Source organism: Chrysemys picta, chromosome 1, assembly GCF_011386835.1.
Source record: "Chrysemys picta bellii isolate R12L10 chromosome 1, ASM1138683v2, whole genome shotgun sequence".
Lineage (NCBI taxonomy): Eukaryota > Metazoa > Chordata > Testudines > Emydidae > Chrysemys > Chrysemys picta.
This window is the reverse complement of record NC_088791.1, coordinates 91,879,769-91,899,880: the sequence shown is the minus strand read 5'-3', so window position 1 is coordinate 91,899,880 and position 20,112 is coordinate 91,879,769. Positions and strand designations below refer to the sequence as shown.

The 20,112-nt window shown below is 44.4% G+C and overlaps 1 protein-coding gene across 7 annotated transcripts; it reads left to right on the top strand.

The window, feature by feature from the left end:
* Positions 1-128: 128 nt before the first annotated feature.
* Positions 129-20,112, top strand: XRCC6 (X-ray repair cross complementing 6). 7 transcript variants are annotated; one of them, XR_010591793.1, is made up of 13 exons: positions 129-263; positions 1,505-1,598; positions 1,904-2,016; positions 2,970-3,108; positions 5,146-5,400; positions 7,205-7,388; positions 9,255-9,441; positions 11,151-11,319; positions 13,638-13,799; positions 15,064-15,193; positions 16,576-17,607; positions 18,045-18,158; positions 19,586-20,112. XR_010591793.1 is itself a non-coding variant. In XM_005302602.5 (13 exons), exons 2-13 carry the CDS (start codon positions 1,520-1,522, stop codon positions 19,783-19,785), a joined length of 1,833 nt encoding a protein of 610 aa, XP_005302659.3. In that variant the 5' UTR covers positions 129-263; positions 1,505-1,519; the 3' UTR covers positions 19,786-20,112. The 7 variants fall into 7 exon arrangements, 5 of the variants coding, with proteins under 5 accessions (XP_005302659.3, XP_005302658.1, XP_023955858.1 ...); XM_005302602.5 differs by having other exon boundaries at positions 16,576-16,676; XM_005302601.4 differs by having other exon boundaries at positions 246-912; positions 16,576-16,676.

Here is a 20,112-nt window from a genome sequence, read left to right as displayed (position 1 = left end):
GAGGGGGTACATGAGGTAAGCGAGCAGGACTCCATCTTGTGGGCGGGGTTACGGATGGGACCAGCTATTGGCTGGAACGCGGTGATGCCCTGTGAAGGTGGCTCTTTGTGGGTGGGGCTGTAACCTGCAGCTGAGCTGCCGGCTCTAGAGGTGGTAGAATGTAGGGGGCGTGGTTTCCCTCGGGCCGCCACGGCTTTCGCAGGATTGGGTGGGATTGTTTCCGGGGGCGGATTTCCGGTTTCGGTGAGCTGCTACCGGCTCAGGTAATGGCGGGAGTCACTTCTTCGCGCGGAGCCGGGCTGCCTTAGGGGCTGTTGGGGTCCCGCCTCGTTTTCTACCGATCCCCCCCATCTAGTGCCCATGAATTCCCCCTTTCTCTCCCCCGGGCCCCGGCCTCCCATTGCCAGGGCGGCGCTGAGCTATGGCTGGCCGCAGATGTTCTCGTCGCCTCTCGCCCCACAACCCCGGGGTGGTGTCCTGTCCGGCCTCCTACTGCCGCTGCAGGGACAGGCCGGGCCCTTGCCCGAGATCGGAGGGCGGGTCGCGGCTGATGGGCAGCTCGGGGCTCGCTCTGTTGCGGCGCCCCACGTGAGGGCGCGAGACGCTCGCCGCGGCTGGAAACCAGCGAGAGGGGGCGTGTCCTGTTCGCTTCCAACTGGCACGAGGCCACTGGGGGCGGGAGCAGCAGTTCCAGCCAGGCCGTTATCCCGCCAGTGCTGCTTCGCGCGCCCGCGCCCTCCCCCTCCCCCTCGCGGCCCGGGATTCTCCAACCGCTCCTGGCGTGGACAGAGGCTCTGGGAGCCCCCGCTGCTGACTCCGGCCATCGCTTCCGTGGCAAAGTAACGTTCGGGGGCGTCTCTGGTGGGTTAGGCGGTGGCTGCGCTGCTGTGGCGTAGGCGCTTCCCACGTAAGGTGACCAGACAGCAAGTGTGAAAAATCGGGACGGGGTGGGGGGTAATAGGCGCCTATATAAGACAAAGCCCCAACTAGTCGATCTAAGTTAAGTCAGGGTGCAGCCACTGCAGTAATTACTCTGGGGGTTCGTGTCTGCGCTGTGCCCCCTCTGTTGGCGGCGCGCTTCCGCTGACTTCACCGGGTGGGGCATTGTGAGCCCCACACGGGCCTGACACTGTGTCTACGCCATCATCCTAACTATATCGACATCCTAACTATGTGCCTCTCGCGGAGGTGGCGTTATTAGGTCGGTGTAATGGGTGACTTGCATTGATGGGAGCAATGTTGTAGTGTAGACATGTTGACGTAAGCTGCCTAACTCTGTAGTGTAGTTCAAGCCTTAACTGTATCTATATTGGGGGTTAGGCCTCCCTAACTACCGTGCTCGGGGCATTACATTTTCCCCAGCAGTGTAGCTAGGTTGATCTAATTTGTAAGTGGACCAGACCTTAGCAACTGAAAACAAGTGCCCAAACCATGTGACCAGCTATTTGGAGGGTCTTCAGACTGAAGGTCAGTTCAAACCACCTGCCTCATCTGCTCTTTTTAGCAAACAGTGGCAGCCATGTCAGAGTGGATGTCTTACTACAAAAATGAGGAGGATGAGGAAGAGGAAGAATATCCTGAAGAAGTTGAAACTGGGGGTAAGAATTTGACCTTTAACCAAAAAGTGTTCTGTGAATGTGATCCTGAGTGCCTGCTTTCTTTCCCTTAGCACGGGGTCCTCTGCTCCAGACATATTTCTGAGGATCTCCTTAGGTTCTCTTTTTTTTGTTCTTTCAAGCATCTGTATTGTGAATAATCTCCTGTGGATGAATTTTGGCTACTCAAACCACTCCCTACATTTGCTTATATTACAAAGCGCAAATAACATGGGTGGGTGCATTAAGTGGGGGAAAAAAAGATACAGCCAATTATAAGACTATACTTTTTTTTTTTTTCCCTTCAGGGGAATATAAATATGCAGGTCGAGACAGCCTGATTTTTTTAGTTGATGCTTCCAAGGCCATGTTTGAATATTATGATGATGATGAGTGGACTCCTTTTGATATGACAATTCAGGTAAGATCATGTGTTAGGTCATTATTAATCTCTATCTTGTAGACTAAAAGATCTCAATGTGCTTTATGAGTTGCCTATATACATATTTCTTCTTCACTATAATATAGCTAATGTAGGTAGTTGACTGCCTTATCTATTTATGTATTTCTCATCGCCATAATATGAGAGCACCATATCTCTGGTGCGAAAATCAGAACTCATTCTGCAGCAACAGCAGTGGTTGTGGGCTGGAGAGGTCTGATCTGTAGTAGTGATGTAAAATGTTAACCGGTTAATTGATAATCATTAGTCTTAGCCCCAGCTGGGGCAGCCCTTTAATTAGTTAACCATTTAAACGATTAAAAATATTGAGTTTAAACGGTTAACTTTTTAAACGATATTTGCATCCCTAATCTGTAGTCAAACCCAGACATTTTGGTGGTGATGGTGTTTACAAAATGAGGAATAAATTTGCCTTATAGAGTAGTATCTCCAGGAAGTGTTTCTTTTGTCCTCTTCTGTAGAAAATGTGTTATAAAGAAAAGTATTTAATGTTCAAATGTAATCATAAACATCTTGTACTTAACTTGTTATGAAATAGTGACAAAGAGTCCTGTGGTACCTTATAGACTAACAGGCGTATTGGAGCATAAGCTTTTGTGGGTGAATACCCACTTCGTCAGATGAATGAATGTACATTCATCTGACGAAGTGGGTATTCACCCACGAAAGCTTATGCTCCAATACGCCTGTTAGTCTATAAGGTGCCACAGGACTCTTTGTCGCTTTTTACAGATCCAGACTAACACGGCTACCCCTCTGATACTTATTATGAAATGTGGCTCAAAACATTGTGGCAGCCCTTGGCGTTGCCATTATGAAGGGCTGATTGCCAAAGAGAGAACTCTAGCACCATTTTTTCAGCTAACTTTCTCCCTCCCTTTTCCCCTGATTCTGCTGTTTTCTCTTTCCAGTGCATCCGGAATGTGTATACCAGCAAGATCATTAGTAGTGACAGGGACCTCTTGAGTGTTGTGTTTTATGGCACTGAGAAACACAAGAATTCTGTGGATTTCAAACATGTGTATGTTCTTCAGGAGCTGGACAATCCAGGTAAGAGATAATAGGCATATGAGGCTTAAGAGGAAATGGGGAAGTTTGTACAATGCTTTTATCACCATTTGTCCCCTTTGGAGAGAGAGGCCTGTTACTGTAGCATTTTAATTTCTTTTTCTGTGCTGGGATTTTTGATAGGTGTAGCAACTTCCCTGCTTAGAATTTCCTTATTGAATCAAGTAAAGAACACACACTATCAGTGTTTTATTTCCTTTATGTGTGGGGTTCCATATTTTTCCGTACTTTAACACAAGGCCCCATTTTATGGCCACTGCCCCCTTTGATTAAAGAGGACTTCTAGCACATACATGGTACATTTTAGCAGTACAGCAGGTGCGTGACAGGCTTTCAAGAGAGTCCCATCCAGACTCTTAAAAGCTTGTCAGGCACCTGCTGTACTGTTGAATTTACCATGTATGTGCTGCCATACCTTTTGATTGCAAAAGGAGATGGACAGGATGACCTGCTAGTGGTATTTTGTCTCAGACTTCCATAATAATGTTCGCAGCACAGTAACTCTGGTTGAGAACCAACAGCAGGAGTAAAGTTAATGTGACAAAGTGTAGAAAGCAGAGTGAGATGTGGGAGGCTCTGGGGAGAGAGAGAGAGAGAGAGAGAGAAGATATTGTAATTTCCTTGTTTGAGGGAGGGGCAGGAAATAGAAGGTGAGTGCTTCCAGCCAGAGTGATGTTAATGGAACCAAGCGCTAATATCTGTCATGGCAAAGTGGCATTTTATCTAAAAGCTATTGCTTGTAAATAATGGGAATATTCAATAAATAGGAGTGGGAGAACATGCAGATGTTTCTCCAGAGGACTTGGACTGTTAACTTTTCTTTCTCATTGAGACTTCTTAGCCTTCGTGCTGAAGTACTTTTAGGAGAGTAGGATGTTGTATAGAGAAAGAAGGCCAGCTCTGTTTTAGCTACTGTACTGGCAGGGTAGGAGTGTGTCTGACGTCTGATTCCCAAACTACTCCTTGGAAGCACATCTTATAAGCAAAGTGCATCATGGTGGAAGTTCTGCCTACCAACCTCTAATATATCACACCTCCAGAGCCGGACGGGGTTATTGTTCTCTTGGCCCAAAGGTGCAGATGAAAGGTGTGGGCCGTTAGTGGGGAAAAGAATTGGGGAAAGACTCCTGCCTGCTGGAGATACAGTGTACCCTGGAGGGGGAAGGGTTTATGTAATCTAGTTCTTCTTGTATAGCATCTTCTCTCAGAACACTAATTCTAAAACTGTTAGTTAAATGGGGTTAACTGTTAGTTAAATGTTAGATGGGGTAGGAAATTAAATAGTGAATAGGATCCCTTTTCAGGTGAGATCTTAAGAGATGGAGAATCCAGTGAGGGAGCAAGCTACGAAAAAGCTGATCAAATAGCAGTGGTTGCAGAGTAAAAGGTTCTTCCACTATCACTGGCAAGATTGTGAAGAGAGAGAGAAGCTGTCACTAGACAAGCAGAAGGGGAGCCGTTGGTCAACTTGAGCAAGTCCATAGTTTGAAAAACAAGGATGGTTATCGATGGGTCCATACACCTAAGGATATGTGTATACAGCAGGTCGGAGGTGTAATTCCCAGCACAGATAGACATATATGTGCCAGCTGTGCTTGAGTTAATGCCTAAAAATAGCAGTATGTCTGCAGCAGCTCGGGCTAGCTACATGGCTAACTGCTCATTTACAATCCCACCCGATCCCCTGCGTGCGTACGTGGGTGGCTATCCCAAGCCACCGCCTGTGCTGCTGTGGCCACACTGCTATTTTTAGGCACTAACTTGAGCAGAGCTAATGTGTATATGTCTACTCATGTTCGGAAGCATGCCTTTCAGTTGCTGTGTCGACATACCCCAAGACGCTGAACACTTTCCCTACCCAACTACTGGAAGGGCCATGCTGTGGAGATGCTGTGAAATGTTAGACAAACATCAGCTGTAGGGAGCAATGTGTTTTCTCTGGCTGGAAAAATGGTCAGCAGGTTTTGGCTTTAATGTGCGAACTAGAACCAGTAATGCCCTTGCTGTCTTTCCATCTAGGTGCCAAACGAGTGCTAGAGTTGGATAAGTACAAGGGAGATCAGGGAAAAGCACTCTTTCGTGAGTCGTTTGGCCATAATGCTGACTACTCACTGGGCGAGGCACTCTGGGCCTGCTGTAATCTCTTCAGTGATGTCCAGCTCAAGATGAGCCACAAGAGAATCATGCTGTTCACCAATGAAGACAACCCTCATGGACATGACAGCACTAAAGCTAAGCTGGCCAGGACCAAAGCTGCTGACCTTCGAGACACAGGTGAGCATTTTCACCTTTAATTTAGAAATTGAGCCTAATGAAGAGTAAGTGATGCTTCCCTGCAGCAGACACCAAGTAACTGCTTTGTACAATCTTGGAGGAAAGTGAATGATGTGATTGGACTTGGGGAATTGCTAGGCGTAAACAGGGCTTTGGGCTGCTACATTTCTGGAGACAATTCTTCAAAATATTTGAATCAAAACATAAAAATCCTTTCTAAATTAGAGGTTCTCAGTCCAGTTTTTTTGTAGTTAATAGGCACTAATTAAGCCCCTTTTGTTTGTCTTGGCTTGTAGTCAGGGATTGAATGGGCCATAGAAATTAAACCACCCTCATACTTCCTCGTTTCCCCCTTCTTCCAGGAATGGAGTGACATGATCAAATTGACAGGCAAAGAGGATTACTTTAGCAACTGTATCTGTTTCCCTCTCCGTGGTTCAACAACAGCACACATTCTAGGTTCCTGGCTCCTCAGCCATCACCTCCCTTTGGTGTCTGTGCTTCGCTTTCTCACCGAAGGCTATGAACAGCTGTAGTTGCCAGCAGTCACAAGTTGGCACACAGCTTTTTCTAAGCAAACATATTTATTCTTAAGGTGAAAGCATTACAGAGAAAATTATATTAAAAACGATAAAATCTACATACATTCTAATAAGTTTACAAGAGATCACCCCCGAGCTCTAGCTAGGACTCTGATAGGAATCAGTGTTTCAAACTCTGCAAAGGGGTTTTTCTGTGGTTACAGGTTCATAGCAGACTTAGCTCAGAACTAGCACACCCATGAATAGTGCAGTCTTTCCTTTATACAGCTTGGGCCTTTGATCTTGAGATTCTGGGAAGAGGTAATCAGTAGACAATGGTTCCCTTCTCAAGCCATAGCTTGAAAAAGCTGGGTTTTTGCGTAACTGGAAGTGGGAATTTGCATTCAGCGTCGTCATGTGTCGTCCCTCGTCCCCCCCCGAGATTTCCCCAGGCAAATCACTTGACACTTAGTCTCCAAAGTCCATTCTTGCCTGGCACATTGTTGAATATAATCCTTTGACATTCACAACACTTTCTGGGGTTCACATCACCTCTCTTCCCTTCCCTCTCCCCCTCCAGACAGGTTACATACAATCTAAGCCAATAATAACATTTAATACAATGGACTCCAGAGATACTTTAACTTAATTCAGTAAGGTTTTTCAAGGATATTGCAGAAATTGCCTTCGGTCACAGCGGTATTTTATATGAATTGAAGGAAAGCAATATGTTTGGAGGCCAGAAAGGAGGATATTGCAGTAGTCACAGCAAGTGGTTGAGACAGCCAATTCCTTCAGAATTCAGTTGGTGTGCTAGAGCCTAAGGGTAGTCAAGCATCTTTAAGACCTTATCCCTTATACCTGACAAAAGAGAATTTTGTGGGGGATTCTCTATAATCTTCCATCTTCTCTTCCTCTCCTCTCCCTATGGACAAGAATGGGGTGGATGCAGTTTCTTCTGGAGCCTGTCAGTGCTGCTTTGAGCATTGGCCACAGTGGGTCACTCCCCTCCCAGGCAGGGGCTGAGCATGGTCCCTCTGCTGCATTGCTTGACTAGATGCAAAGAACTATCAGGCCCGTTCTCATTAATTACTTTCTTACAAGAACCAACACTTAACCAAAAAGAAAAAAATCTTAACAAAAGGACACCTCTTTGTTCTTGGACGACTGTCCATTTTGACTTCCTTTCCCATTTAAAGGAATATCTGAATATTGTATGAACATGCCAGTATAAGTAGAAATCAATTTGTATGATCCTCCCCACATTTCTACCTTGCCCCCAGGTATCTTCCTTGACTTGATGCACCTGAAGAAGCCTGGGGGGTTCGATATCTCCTTGTTCTACAGGGACATCATTAACACAGCAGAGGACGAAGACCTTGGGGTCCATACTGATGCCTCAGGAAAGCTGGAACATCTCATGAAGAAAGTGCGAGCAAAGGAGACAAAGAAGCGTGCTTTGGCCAGGTGCGTACCACATGTCAACATTTTGAAATAGCATCAGCAGCCTCTGGAAGGGGTTATATCCAGCCTTCTTCATGTGGATGGATTGTTCTATAAAGACACAATTTGAGCAGTATTTTCACTCCTGGGCCTTAACTCTCTAGCACAAGACTAATGGAACTCTCCTAGCTCGTAGACCCTTAAGGATCGCAGTAGTGGAAAATAGAATGTGAACTAGGCCCCTTCTGGCCACCACATGCCTCCTCCTATTCTGAGAGTCTGGCCTGAAATCATCCTTGCTCCATCCTGGCCCCAGAGCCCTTTTCTTGACATGGTAGTCTGAGTATGGGGCTCATGTCCTCCAGGCATCTCAGAAATCATCTACTGGAAAAAAAATCTACAACTCAAACCAGAAAATGTTAGTGTTTGTGGTAAAGTCAGGCTGAAGTGGGCCTTTGCACAAAAACTGCTCGACTGCCTTCACCTGTCTGAGTTTAGCTTACTGCATTCCAGCATGTTTGGTAGCTATTTCAGTTTGTCGCACCTGCATTAGTCATATGTGGGCCAGTGTCTTTACAGGCCCTTGTTTTCTGGTTCTTATGGGGATTAACAATTCTGAAAACTCACATTTTAAAAAGTGTTATGGGATATTAATGTGCTCTTGACAAAGCTGCTGAAAATTCCTTCTGAACCATCCAGTTTGTGTGAGTTTGTTTCTTACAGGAAGTTCATTTTCATGGTGGCAAAGATTTCAGCTCAGAGTGAGTTCAAGGGCCTAGTGATTGATTCTTCTTATGCCATGCTTTATAAAGATAAGGTAATGCTGCAGACTCATCCGAGCTTCCTTTTCAAGGTGGTGGTAGACTTCTACCTATCCTTCTGCCAACATTTCCCTTCGGACTGTGTGCCTGTCTGGGGAGGCCTTTCACCGTATGCTAGATGTCAAAACGTCCCTGGAGGTTCTGTATGGAGCAGACTGAAACCCTTAGAAATTTTACCACAGGAGAGAGTCCCTTCTTAGGATGTCATCCCAGATTTTCAGGTTGCCAGTTTTTACGTGGGCTTTTCTCACTGATTGCTATTCCTTTTTGCAGACTGGAACCTCTGACATAGTACTTGGACAAGGTATGTTACTCCTTTGTTTCGTTAATGCTAACAGCAATAAGGTCAATGCCGACAGTGTGAATAAGGAAGGATATAATTTATATATATATTTTTTATATAACACCTCCGTCCTTATTCACACTGTTGGCATTGCCCTTGTTGCTGCTAGTTGCAGCAACACTTTATTGCCCCCCTTTGGGGACATCCCTCAAGCTCTTTAACTCTTGTGGAGTGAGAATCCTATACTGACATTATCTTTAGAGGAAGGGAAATGTCTTGTTTCACCCTCTCGCTGTTCTACTCAGTTTGTAGGTTACCGTCTCTCTCAAGCCTTGTTTCTTTTTCCCCCAGAGGCATGTTTTTGCTATTGCGTTGTCTTGAATTGGCTTTTTCTGGGAGCTTTACCTCCTGTTGGCTCAAAGGAGCTGGTTAAGAGTTCAAAGGGCAGCATTTATGTTCAGCATGGGAACGGTGCACAGTTGTCAGTAGTGGGTCTGCCTTGTGCTCTACCTCACTGTAGCTGCCTTCGAGGGTAAAAAGAACGGAGAAGCTCTGAGTTCTGCTAAGTGGTTTGTGTTAAAGAACTATGACCCAGGACTGAGAATCCTGCACAATATCTTCAGAGAAGCAGAATTGCAAGGTAAGTAATATTTCCATTTCAGAGATGCAGGTGGTGTTGGAAAGTGAATAAAGGCGAACCTGAGGGAATAGACTGTCATGTGAGAGACCTTTATGAAAAGTGTCCATTTAGAAATTTGAAATAACCTATCTGTTATTTCCACACAGGTTAAACTTCCATCTGGGCAAAGACCTGTCCCTCACTGTAGGTGTTTACAACCTGGTCCAGAAAGCTTTCAAACCATCTCCAGTGAAACTTTATCGTGAAACCAATGAGCCTGTGAAAACAAAGACACGGACATTTAACCGAGAGACAGGCAGCTTGCTTCTACCTAGTGATACCAAGAAGGCTCAGGTAACGCACTCCCTACACATTCGTTCTTCCTGATGCTGGGGGACCTGCAAGGACATTAAGCATCTGAATAAACCTGCTGCTTATTTTTCTGTTGGCCTTTTAAGATGATCTGCAGAAAAGCACAGTACCATTTGTTCGTATTGTTTGCACCTCTGTCCTCTTAAGGGTCTTTGTCACGTTCATAAGTTAAGCAGAATTTGAGTGGGTCATTGCTTGGGTGAGGCTTTCAAGGGAGAAAACAGCTATTTGTGGAAGTGAGGCTGGGGCTTTATAGGGTGTGCTCTCCTTTCGGAGTCAGAACTGTCTCATCCTGAAAACATGACACTAGCAGCCCTTGTTTTATTGCTGGTGCCGTTTCTTGATGATCTAAACACAGATCATGTTTGACCGTGGTTTGAGCATTGGCCTGCTAAACCCAGGGTTGTGAGTTCAATCCTTGAGGGGGCCACTTAGGGATCTGGGGCAAAAATCAGTACTTGGTCCTGCTAGTGAAGGCAGGGGGCTGGACTCGATGACCTTTCGGGGTCCCTTCCAGTTTTATGAGATAGGTATATCTCCATATATTATTATTTATTAATATCATGGAATCATTAATTACCAAAAGGTCAGGGATATGAATCCCAATGTCTAAGTTAACTTCCAACCTAGGTAATTGCATTCTGCATCCCTAAAATTCCCTCTTTATTCTGCACTCCCCCGCTGCCATGTAGTGTTGCTGTTACTGAATGATTGCCATGCTCAGGTGTAGCTGTATTTCAGGGCCAGATAAGTGATTCCTATATACATGGTCTGCAAAATACTTTGAGGCTCCAGGATGGAAGAAGTTATAGGACTATAAAGTTATTTTGTGTCCATCCTTCTTTTAGCTGAAGATGTTGGGTTTTATTGTCATGACCCACCAATTGCTCAGAGCAGAAGGTGTTTGGGAGAAGTACAAGGCTGTAATCCAAACATCTCTCTCCTGTCTGACCTTTTGTAGACTGGATGAAAGTACGGAGATTAAATACTGTTCTGATCAGATCTTTGAAACAGAAGAGTACTTTCAACCACCAGGTTGCTAGCAGATGTCCGCTTAGAAGCAAGGGTTGTGAGCACACTACCATTACTGGGAATTTGCTGAAGCAGATTTTCTTAGTCATTCACGCCCAAACTTCCTCCATAAACCATCCTGCCAGGTCCTACACTGAATGCCATGGAGTACCATGGAAACTAGTGCAAAGGGATCCAAAGTGTGTCTGAGGGAGACTGGTGATGAATAGATAAAATTAAACTATTGTCTGAATGGCTGATTAAAAACCTGGGATTAGAGAGATCGAAAGGCGCATGAGAGATGCTCCATTATGGACATAGCAGGACTGTTCTTTACGTAGACTGGCTATCAGTCCTTTTAAACTGCTGGCGTTGTCAACGTTGAATGTATTTGATTAGTTCAATCCTGTGTGTGAAACCAATTTGGATTTTGCTTTAACCAGCAGTGAGCTGGTTTCTCCTCATGCCAGCATGGAACTACATCTCGCAGATCTTTCCTTTGAGCTGGAAAATATCTTCAGTGGGTAATCTAGTCACCTTCCCCATTCCCACAGTCCTCTTTTTGCCACTCCCCCATATGTTTCATCATAGGAGAATGGATTCCATTGTCCCTTATGCCCTCTCTGCTGAATGGGTGAGCTCTCCATTCTCATAATTGTCTTTTTTCTTCTATTTGTTAGACCTATGGGAACCGTCAGATTGTACTGGAGAAAGAGGAGGTAGAAGAAGTGAAGAGATTTGATTCCCCAGGTTTGGTCCTAATTGGCTTTAAACCATTGGTGATGCTGAAACAGCACTATTACATCAAGCCCTCCCAGTTCATCTATCCTGAAGAGTCCTTCATTAGTGGTAAGCAAAACTGGGAGAGATTGACCACCTGGCAGTGCAACAGCAAACTAATTGACAGAAGAGTGGAACAGAGCTATCATTTAAGAGGGACATAGAACATATAGAGTTTAGATTGCTCCCTTGCCCAGTACAGTAACTCCTCGCTTAACGTGGTAGTTCTGTTCCTGAAAAATGCTACTTTAAGTGAAATGATGTTAAGCCAATCCAGTTTCCCCATAAGAATTAATGTAAATGGGGGGAGCTAAGTTCCAGGGAAATTGTTTTTGACAGACACACAGAATAAGTTTTAAACAAATAGTTTAATACTGTACACAGCAATGATGATTGTGAAGCTTGATTGAGGTGGTGGAGGAAGAGGGTGGGATATTTCCCAGGGAATGCCTTGCTGCTAAATGATGAACTAGCTCTCGGCTGAGCCCTCAAGGGTTAACATGTTGTTAATGTAGCCCCTCACTCTACAAGACAGCACAAATGGAGGGAGGAGACACAGCATGGCAGAGAGAGACAGAGACACACACCGTGTGTGTGTGTGTGTGTGTGTGTGTGTGTGTGTGTGAGAGAGAAACACGTGTGAGAGAGATGTGCTCATTGCCCCTTTAAGTACACTGACCCCACTCTAAGTACACTGCCTTTTTAAGTAGATCAGCAAGTTGAGACAGCAGCTGCTGCCAGCAAGCTCCCTCTGTCCTGAGCCCTGTCATGTCCGCCCCCCCCTGCTCTGTGGAGATGAGGTACAGGAATGGGGGTAGGGGGACACCTGGACATTAGCACCCCTCTTTCCTCCCCCACTCCCCCCCTTCCACAACAAGCAGAAGGCTCCCGGGAGCAGCTCCAAGGCAGAGGGCAGGAGCAGCACACGGCGGGGGGGGGGGAGGGACAGCTGAATTGCTCAGCAATTGGTAGCCTGCTGGGCTGCTGCCGCACAGGGAACTTAGGGGAGCTGATGGGGGGCTGCCGCCCCACCCTGGTTCCAAGCCCCTACCAGCTAGCGCCAATGGACTGCTCTTTCTGCAAGTAGTGGACAAAGCAGGCGGCTGCCAAACAACGTTATAAGGGAGCATTGCACAACTTTAAACAAGCATGTTCTCTAATTGATCAGCAACTTAACAACATCAATCCGGACAACATTAAGTGAGGAGGTACTGTACAAAATCTTAAACCCACATTATTGCTCTTAACTGCCACTCTCTGCTCCCCCAGTCACAACTAATGTTCTCTTCCTTCCCCACTATGCTTCTGAACCTGTTTTTTCTTTTATTTCCAACCTACAAGCAGCTGATCAAATGTGCCCCCAAAAGGTTTGCTTTTGTCATTCACAGCAGTGTCTATATTTGAAACCTGTGGTATATTGGAAGGCAGGGACCAGAATAGAGAGCTCTAGGGTCATGGGTAGGAAATCTAGATTCAAAGGTGGCAATTATATCAGCTAAGCACAACAAAGGCAATGCCAAGGAGGGATGTATTCGTTAGTATTTGAAGGTTCTGGATTATTTTATAAGCAGATGTAAACTGTAGGGGGTGGAACCTGGGCCTTTTTTCTCTTCCGTCACCATGTTATGTGTGTACTTGGGGTGGGGAGGTAATACTGTAACATGTAAGTGAACAGTGCTTAAGATGAAGTAGTTAATACTTCTCTCACGTACAGAGTAGGCCATGAACTAAAAAGGGCTCTGTTAGGACAGGGTGCCCTTCTCCCTCAGCATCTGAGACAATGCTCCTGGTATGGGGCATAAGGCATACTCCCTTGAGTGTTGTGCTGTTGGGGTGGATGTTTAGCTAACCCCTTTACTGCCTTACAGTCCATTTAGGTCCAGCAGAACAGCACCTGCATGACTCTTGACTACATAGTCTGAGTTAGGTGTCCGGTGAAAATAAAAGCTAATGTTTGGTCTGGAAAGAGGATGGAGTTTTTACAACCTAGATTCTTAGTACCCTGCCTCTGCAGTGAGGGCCTTGGGTCTACCACTGCTAGGCCTCCAAGAGAGTGTCACTAATATATATATCCAAATTGAAGGGGGGGCTTTGCCAGATGTCTCCTTCCATTTTCTTCCCCCATCTCCTGTTGCAAATGTTGGTGAGTCCAGCAATCTCACCAGCATTCTCTTGCTCTTCTGTTCAGGTGAGACCATGTTGTCATCTCAGGGTTTTGCCCTGTTAACGTTATTTTTCTGCCTCCTGTTCTGGCCTCCATCTGCAATTTTGCAGGTATATTCAAAAAGTGGCAGATGCTAAGGTCTGTAATGCTTTGGGTCAAGTGTCTGCGTCCCAGGAGGGAGCAGCGTTCTTAGTCTGACAGATATATGGCTTTTGTTGCACAGGGAGTACGACTCTGTTTAATGCCTTACTGACCAAGTGCCTGGACAAAGAGGTGATGGCATTGTGCAGGTATACCCCCCGCCGGAACACTCCCCCGCGTTTTGTAGCCCTGGTCCCACAGGAAGAGGAGCTGGATGAACAGAAAGTGCAGACAGTCCCTCCAGGTATGTGAAGAGACTGCATTTTTTCCATCTTGCAGCATGAAAAAAACTGCCAGCTAGAGAACATGCACTATCCCTGCCAGATACTGCCTGCTGCCAAGTATAAAGATTGGGGAGAAAGTGTCTTGCAGAAAGAGGAGATGGGCATGTCAGGAATCTGACACAGAACAAGGAGCTCATTGGTCTCTAGCCACAGTTGCTCACCTGAAATATTTACTTTGCACAGGTCTGCCACAATTTTTCGGTTGAGGCAATTTAAAATGAATGCCTGCTACTATGGATTTCTGATGCAAGGCTGGTATTAGCCTTGTTTAGCTGTGCCATGTTGCACCTGTGTAGTGTGCCCTGCTACACATTTTAAAAGCCTACATTTGTGTCCGTTCTTGCCCTGGATAAAATAACATGCAAGTCCAATGTGGCTGCAACAGTTTCCCTCCCCTCCCACATCTTTGCTAACTGCTTCAGGTAGCCAACATCAGAATGGAAAAATCTCTCTATTGGTTATCTAGAGCTCTTATGCCTCCTTGAATTTTGTTCTGTCCCTGGGCTCTTCTGAAGGTTGTGAATAAATGAAAATCATCATCATTGTCACCGTGTACCAATTGAGTGGGGTGTTATGAAAGAGCAGTGGTAAATTATTTTCCTTCTGCTTTTCCTCACTTTTATAATTGGAGAGCCCTGGGTTGAGAAGTTTGGGGAGAAAAATAATGCTCCATGCATGTAGTGTGTGATTCTGTCCAATCTTTTCATAAGCATTAATTCCATTGTCGCAACACCACTGTGAGATGGATCAGTGTTCTCCTGATTAAAAGATGGGATGATGCAGAAAAGACAGGTGTGACTTGCCCAACTCCACTGAGAATCAGTGTCCGATGGAATTACAACTCAAGGATCCCTAGTGCCTGCTCACACACTTAGATCGTATCTCTCAAAAGTCAGCAGCATTAATTATTATTGATACGGATTTATATTATGGTAGTGGCCAGAGATTCCAGTCAGGATTGGGGCTTCACTGTGCTGTGTGCTGTTTGAATACCCCTGAAGATATTGTTGGCTCTTCAGAAAAGAGACTGCCTAAGAAATGTCTGAAAAGGGAAGCGATGCTAGTTAATTGTGCATTATTGACAGATTGTATACAATAAGTGTCTGGCTAGCATAGATAAATTTTCTTGCCAACCCAACTGCAGAGCATTTTGGGCTTGCCCTTGACATGCTGTTCTGAGGTCAAGCTTTCAGATAACTGCTCTCTGGTCTCTCTTTGGTCTAGGTTTCCACCTCATTTTCCTGCCTTATGCAGATGACAAACGGAAAATTGACTTTACAGAAAAGGTCCCAGCCAATGATGAACAAGTAGACAAAATGAAGGAAATAATCCAGAAGCTCCGGTTCAAGTACAGGTGAATGGAGGTCAGAGGCACGGGGCATGAAAACGCAAAGCTATCACCTGCTGTGTTGTACGGTGTTCAGCGGCAGCTGTGGTATGCACACAGAATCAATCCTAGACTTCAAAGCACTAGGTGCCTGAAACTGTGCAATTTATAATGCAACTTGAGTGCTTTTTTTTAACTCTGAATGAATTTGTTCAGCTGTCTGGTGTTCCAAGGACATGTCTACCCTAAACATTGTATAAAACCATTATTTGAAATGCTTTGATCATGCAACACTTTTACAATATGGTGTCCACATACAACAGCTAAGCCAGACGGCTTCCAGGTATTGATTATAATGGTTGGCCACAAAACTTGAGAGCAGATCTTTAGGTCAGGTCTGGTTTATCTGGTGCAATCCACTGTGATGTCTGCCCCAGTGGTCAAATCTCCAATACACGTATAGCTGCACTGGTTCAGATACCATAATGATGGGTACAGTGTAAGTCTAGATAAGATGAATTAGTCCTAACTCCATCCCAGGGTGCAATGTCTCACATTTGGAAATTACCCCAAAGCTCCTACTTCTAGGGGCCAAAATTGAGCTGCTAATTGAAAATTAGCTGTGGTATAGGTCTCCAATGCACTCTGCTTAGGTGTGTTTGCACTAAGCTAGGAGACTGTTGCAGGGAGATTGATTGATTGCCTGAACTAGTTTGTTATATTGTTTGTCCTTGCAACAGTTTAAGGCATACATTCACATGAAGTGGGCTATGGCTAAGACACTATATTAATAAACTAAAAACGAACGTGTAGCAACACTTACCGACAGAGCTATTTTGACACCACCCACACGCAGCATGCCTTAAACAGTTGTACCAGTACTTTCTGGAACTCCTTTAACACATGTCCCATAGAGCAGGGCCATTACACCATGTTCCAGAGGCAGTATGTTTCAGTGACAATGAGAGAACCCATGTCTGATCTATCTGTAAGTTAAGCATTTTAGGATGTTTACATGAAAAGTACTACAGAATAATTGTTAAAGGGAGTTGTGCCTCTCCATCTTGAGGAGGATCAACTTCATAGTGTTCACATTAAAGGGGATGTGTATTCAGATAAAGGGGCAAAACTGGTTTTGAAGTGTGGGCTGATGCCATCTTCATTTTTCACATATACACATCATGCTTATTAATAAGCTGGTAGCTTATTAAGCTAGTGACATGGTCATTACTTCTGCAGGCAGTAAACCTGAGAAAACCAGTCCTCAGTGAAGCACCATTGGTGATGGAGATGCTTAACTGTGCAGGGGAGGATGGGGAAATGATTTCTGAACTGGGGGCTCAGTAGCCCTATTTATGGGCTCAGCTTACTGCTGACGTGTGTTGAATGTTTCTGGGTTTTGTTGGCAGGAATGACAGCTTTGAGAATCCGGTTCTGCAGCAGCATTTTAGGAACTTGGAGGCCTTGGCACTGGACTTGATCGAGCCTGAACAAGCTGAGGATCTGACACGTGAGAACGATGAGTGGATGCAAAGAGGGTGGGGGTAGAGGCCACTTGATTTTTCACTCTAGGTGGTGGTGTGTTTCTAGAAAACAGAAATGGACTTCTTGTGCTTTTAAACCAGTTAGCATTGTGCAATGCTAGGACTTAATTCAGAGTGTGTGGTGGTAGTAACATACTTCAGTCTCTTTAATTTTGTAATTCTGGTTCTGTTCCCTTCCTCACGCACACCCCTTCCTCCCCAATAAGTACTTGATAAAATGTCCCTTTCAGTTTTGTTGAAAAACTGCTAACTTTGTGCAGTGTACAAATAGCCACTTGGACTAAATTAAGACCAAACTCATGTCACTTGTGACTTAGAGCTAAATACTACCCTTGAACAGACCTGCAGTTCTCAAGTCAATGAAAGCTGTAAGTGCTTACTGAAGGCAGAAACTGGCCCTAAACCTAGATTTTGAATCTAGGTATCTAGATGTCAGGAGCAACTCTCTTCTCCAAAAATCCCTCATTAGGTCTTAAAGTCATGGCCAATGAAAGTAAAGAGGAGACTGAATAACTTACCTCTTTGAAATGAAGATTGAACAGTTTTCCTTACTGGCAAACTGCTGTTTTCCCTGAAACTCCCTTCTTTAAAGGTCTAGTTAGCTTTTAACTCTGATAAATTAATGGAATGAATGACTTGTCCAGTGGATTTATGGTGGCAGAATGATGCCACCTTGTGGTCAGTAAGAGCATATATATGAGAATTTTCCCAGGAAAAGCTGTAACTTTTTCCCCTGTTTTTCTGTATGTTTGGAAAAGTGTTAAAATTAGCTTGTATTGCAGTAGTGCCTAAGGATCCCATTCGACAGTCAGGACCCCATTGTGTTAGACAGTGGATACACATGGCAAAAATGATTTCTGCGCTGAAGTGCTTATAGTCTAACACAAGAGACAACAGGTGAATATAAAAAACAGATAGGGATAGCCCAACATAACAGTGAGATGAATTAAAAGCTGCAGCATACTTATTTCTCTAGCATGCTGTTATATTTTTTTTTCCCCGTTTGGTCTGTGCATAAGCATGTTTGTCCTTCCTATTTAGGTATACGTACAAATCTAATTAGTAATAAGATATTACACATGGGCAATATAAGTTAATGGTATCATCAGAACCTCACTTCCTGACTGTTGTGCATTCAAAATTTCTAACTACCATTGCATTAACATACCTTTTTGCATTTAATTTCTCATGTTTGCAAAGCCTTTTGGAATGATAGTTATTCTGAGGACAGTCCTCTTTTGCGATACACAGGAATATGGTGGTGACATTTTCAGTCATACAGGTTTCCCTGTGCTTGGTTATGTTTTTGAGAGTATGAATTTCTCTTCTGTCAGAGCCCAAGGTTGAGGCGATGAACCACAGACTGGGTGATCTGGTGGAGCAGTTTAAGCAGCTGGTTTACCCCCCTGACTACAATCCTGAGGGGAAGGCTGTGAAGCGGAAACAAGGTGAGTAGTGGTGAGGAGACTGCACTGTTGTGACATGCAGCATTCTGTCCATATCAGCTGTGTGCTGAGAAGTCTGCATTTCTCAGTTTCTCATGGTTTAAAGAAACCAGTTATGAAACCGCTCTCACTGATACTGTTGGTTGGCTTCATGCCAAAATGAAGTCATACCACCTTGGATTGTGGCCTCATTAGAACTCTCAAGCTGAAACAGCGTTTGGTCAAATTGGATCATTTCTTGAATGGGAGATCTCTTAAGGAAAACCCAGCTTGCAGCAGGAAGTAATGTGGGTCAATAAATAGAGCAACCTTGAAATGTTTTTGCTCATTTGGCTTGAGATGATTTTTTTTTTTTTTTTTTTGGACAGGCCAGCAAAATCATTATTATTCTTTCCCCCCCCCCCCCCCCCAATTTACCCATACCACGAATAAGACTCTGCCTGGGCTGCTAAATTTTTTTGTAAGGCTGTAGTAGGCGATTTCTTCCCTCAAAGTAATGATGCAGTGTTCCACTATGAACTTGTCTTGAATTAGCTGTACACCGCAATTGTAATTAAGATTCCATGGGACTTTTCATAAGAGTGGGGTGTTAACAAAGGTGTCCTAGCTAAATTCCATGTTGGGATTTTATATTCTGCTGTGCTATCCCTGTGAAAATCCCCCATAGTGTCATTTGGTTATGGAGTCTTTCCCATTAAGCCACAAACTGTTCCAGCCAGCATATATTAGTCAACAGCATATAAATATGTATATATTAATATGCATTAAACACCAGTAATATTAAGCACAAATATTGTGACAGTGATATAACCTAAACTGGTCGATACCCTAATCCTGTTCACTTATGCTAAGTATCCTATATCTCCTTGAATTTGCTGAAGTAAGCATTTGGCACAATCAGATAGAACAAATTTCCTATGTCTTACTAAAAACTAGGGAAGTACCTTCACAGATCAGTACCTGGAATGCTAGTATTCAAAACCGAGATAGGGGAGGAACAGAAAAACAAGCTAGGGACCTGAAACAAACTGATGGGTTGTATTTTAGTGACATATAAAGAAATGTGTAACTTGTAAAATCATATAAATAATACCAGCTGAAATGTGTAACTTGAGGCACACACCTTCTGCATAAGGCGAATATAATACCGCTGCATGGGACTGCTCTTCAGAGACTGGTATTGTATAGAACCTTTTTTTCCTGTACCATCTCAAAAAACCAACTGAGATTGGTTATTTGATCTCCTCTGATCACTCACCAATTAAATACAGCTGCTTCAAAGATGAAATGCAGAATCTAGAAATTTGCCACATAGCTATTAAGCCACTGCTTACTTATCGGTTACTAGACTGGCATATTAAGTGTTGCAGTGTTTTCTCTATACATACAGTTCTTTTAATGTCGTGGTCCAAATTTCTTTTTCCTAATAGGAGAAGGTGCTGGCCAAATAGAGAAGAAGCCCAAGATGGAAGTCTCCAAGGATGAGCTTAGGAGCCATGTACAGAAGGGCACTCTGGGCAAATTCACCGTGCCTGTTCTGAAGGAAGCATGCAGGGTTTATGGGCTAAAAGGCGGTGGGAAGAAGCAAGAACTTCTAGATGCACTGACTGAGTATTTCAGCAAGTTCTAACCAGGAACTGAGGACTTTGATGACAAAGGGGTGACTCCCTTCTGCTTAAAACTCACTCTACTCACCTGGGTGTTGGGTCTGAGTTCAGTTTTGATGCCGGTGGAAGAGGGGGTGGGGAAAGAATCCCTTCGCTACATCCAACACTGCGGACTCCAGTGGGAAGAAAACTTATTTCTTCCTTTTGGTGACAATAGATCCTCTTAGCAATTGTCTTCTGCTGGTGGTAGCAGAGGGCAAAATAAACCCCATCCCAACTCTGGTCTTACAATTCAAATGAACACTCTTGTGCCTTGTTGGTGTCTGAATAAATGCAAGTTTGTTTTGGAA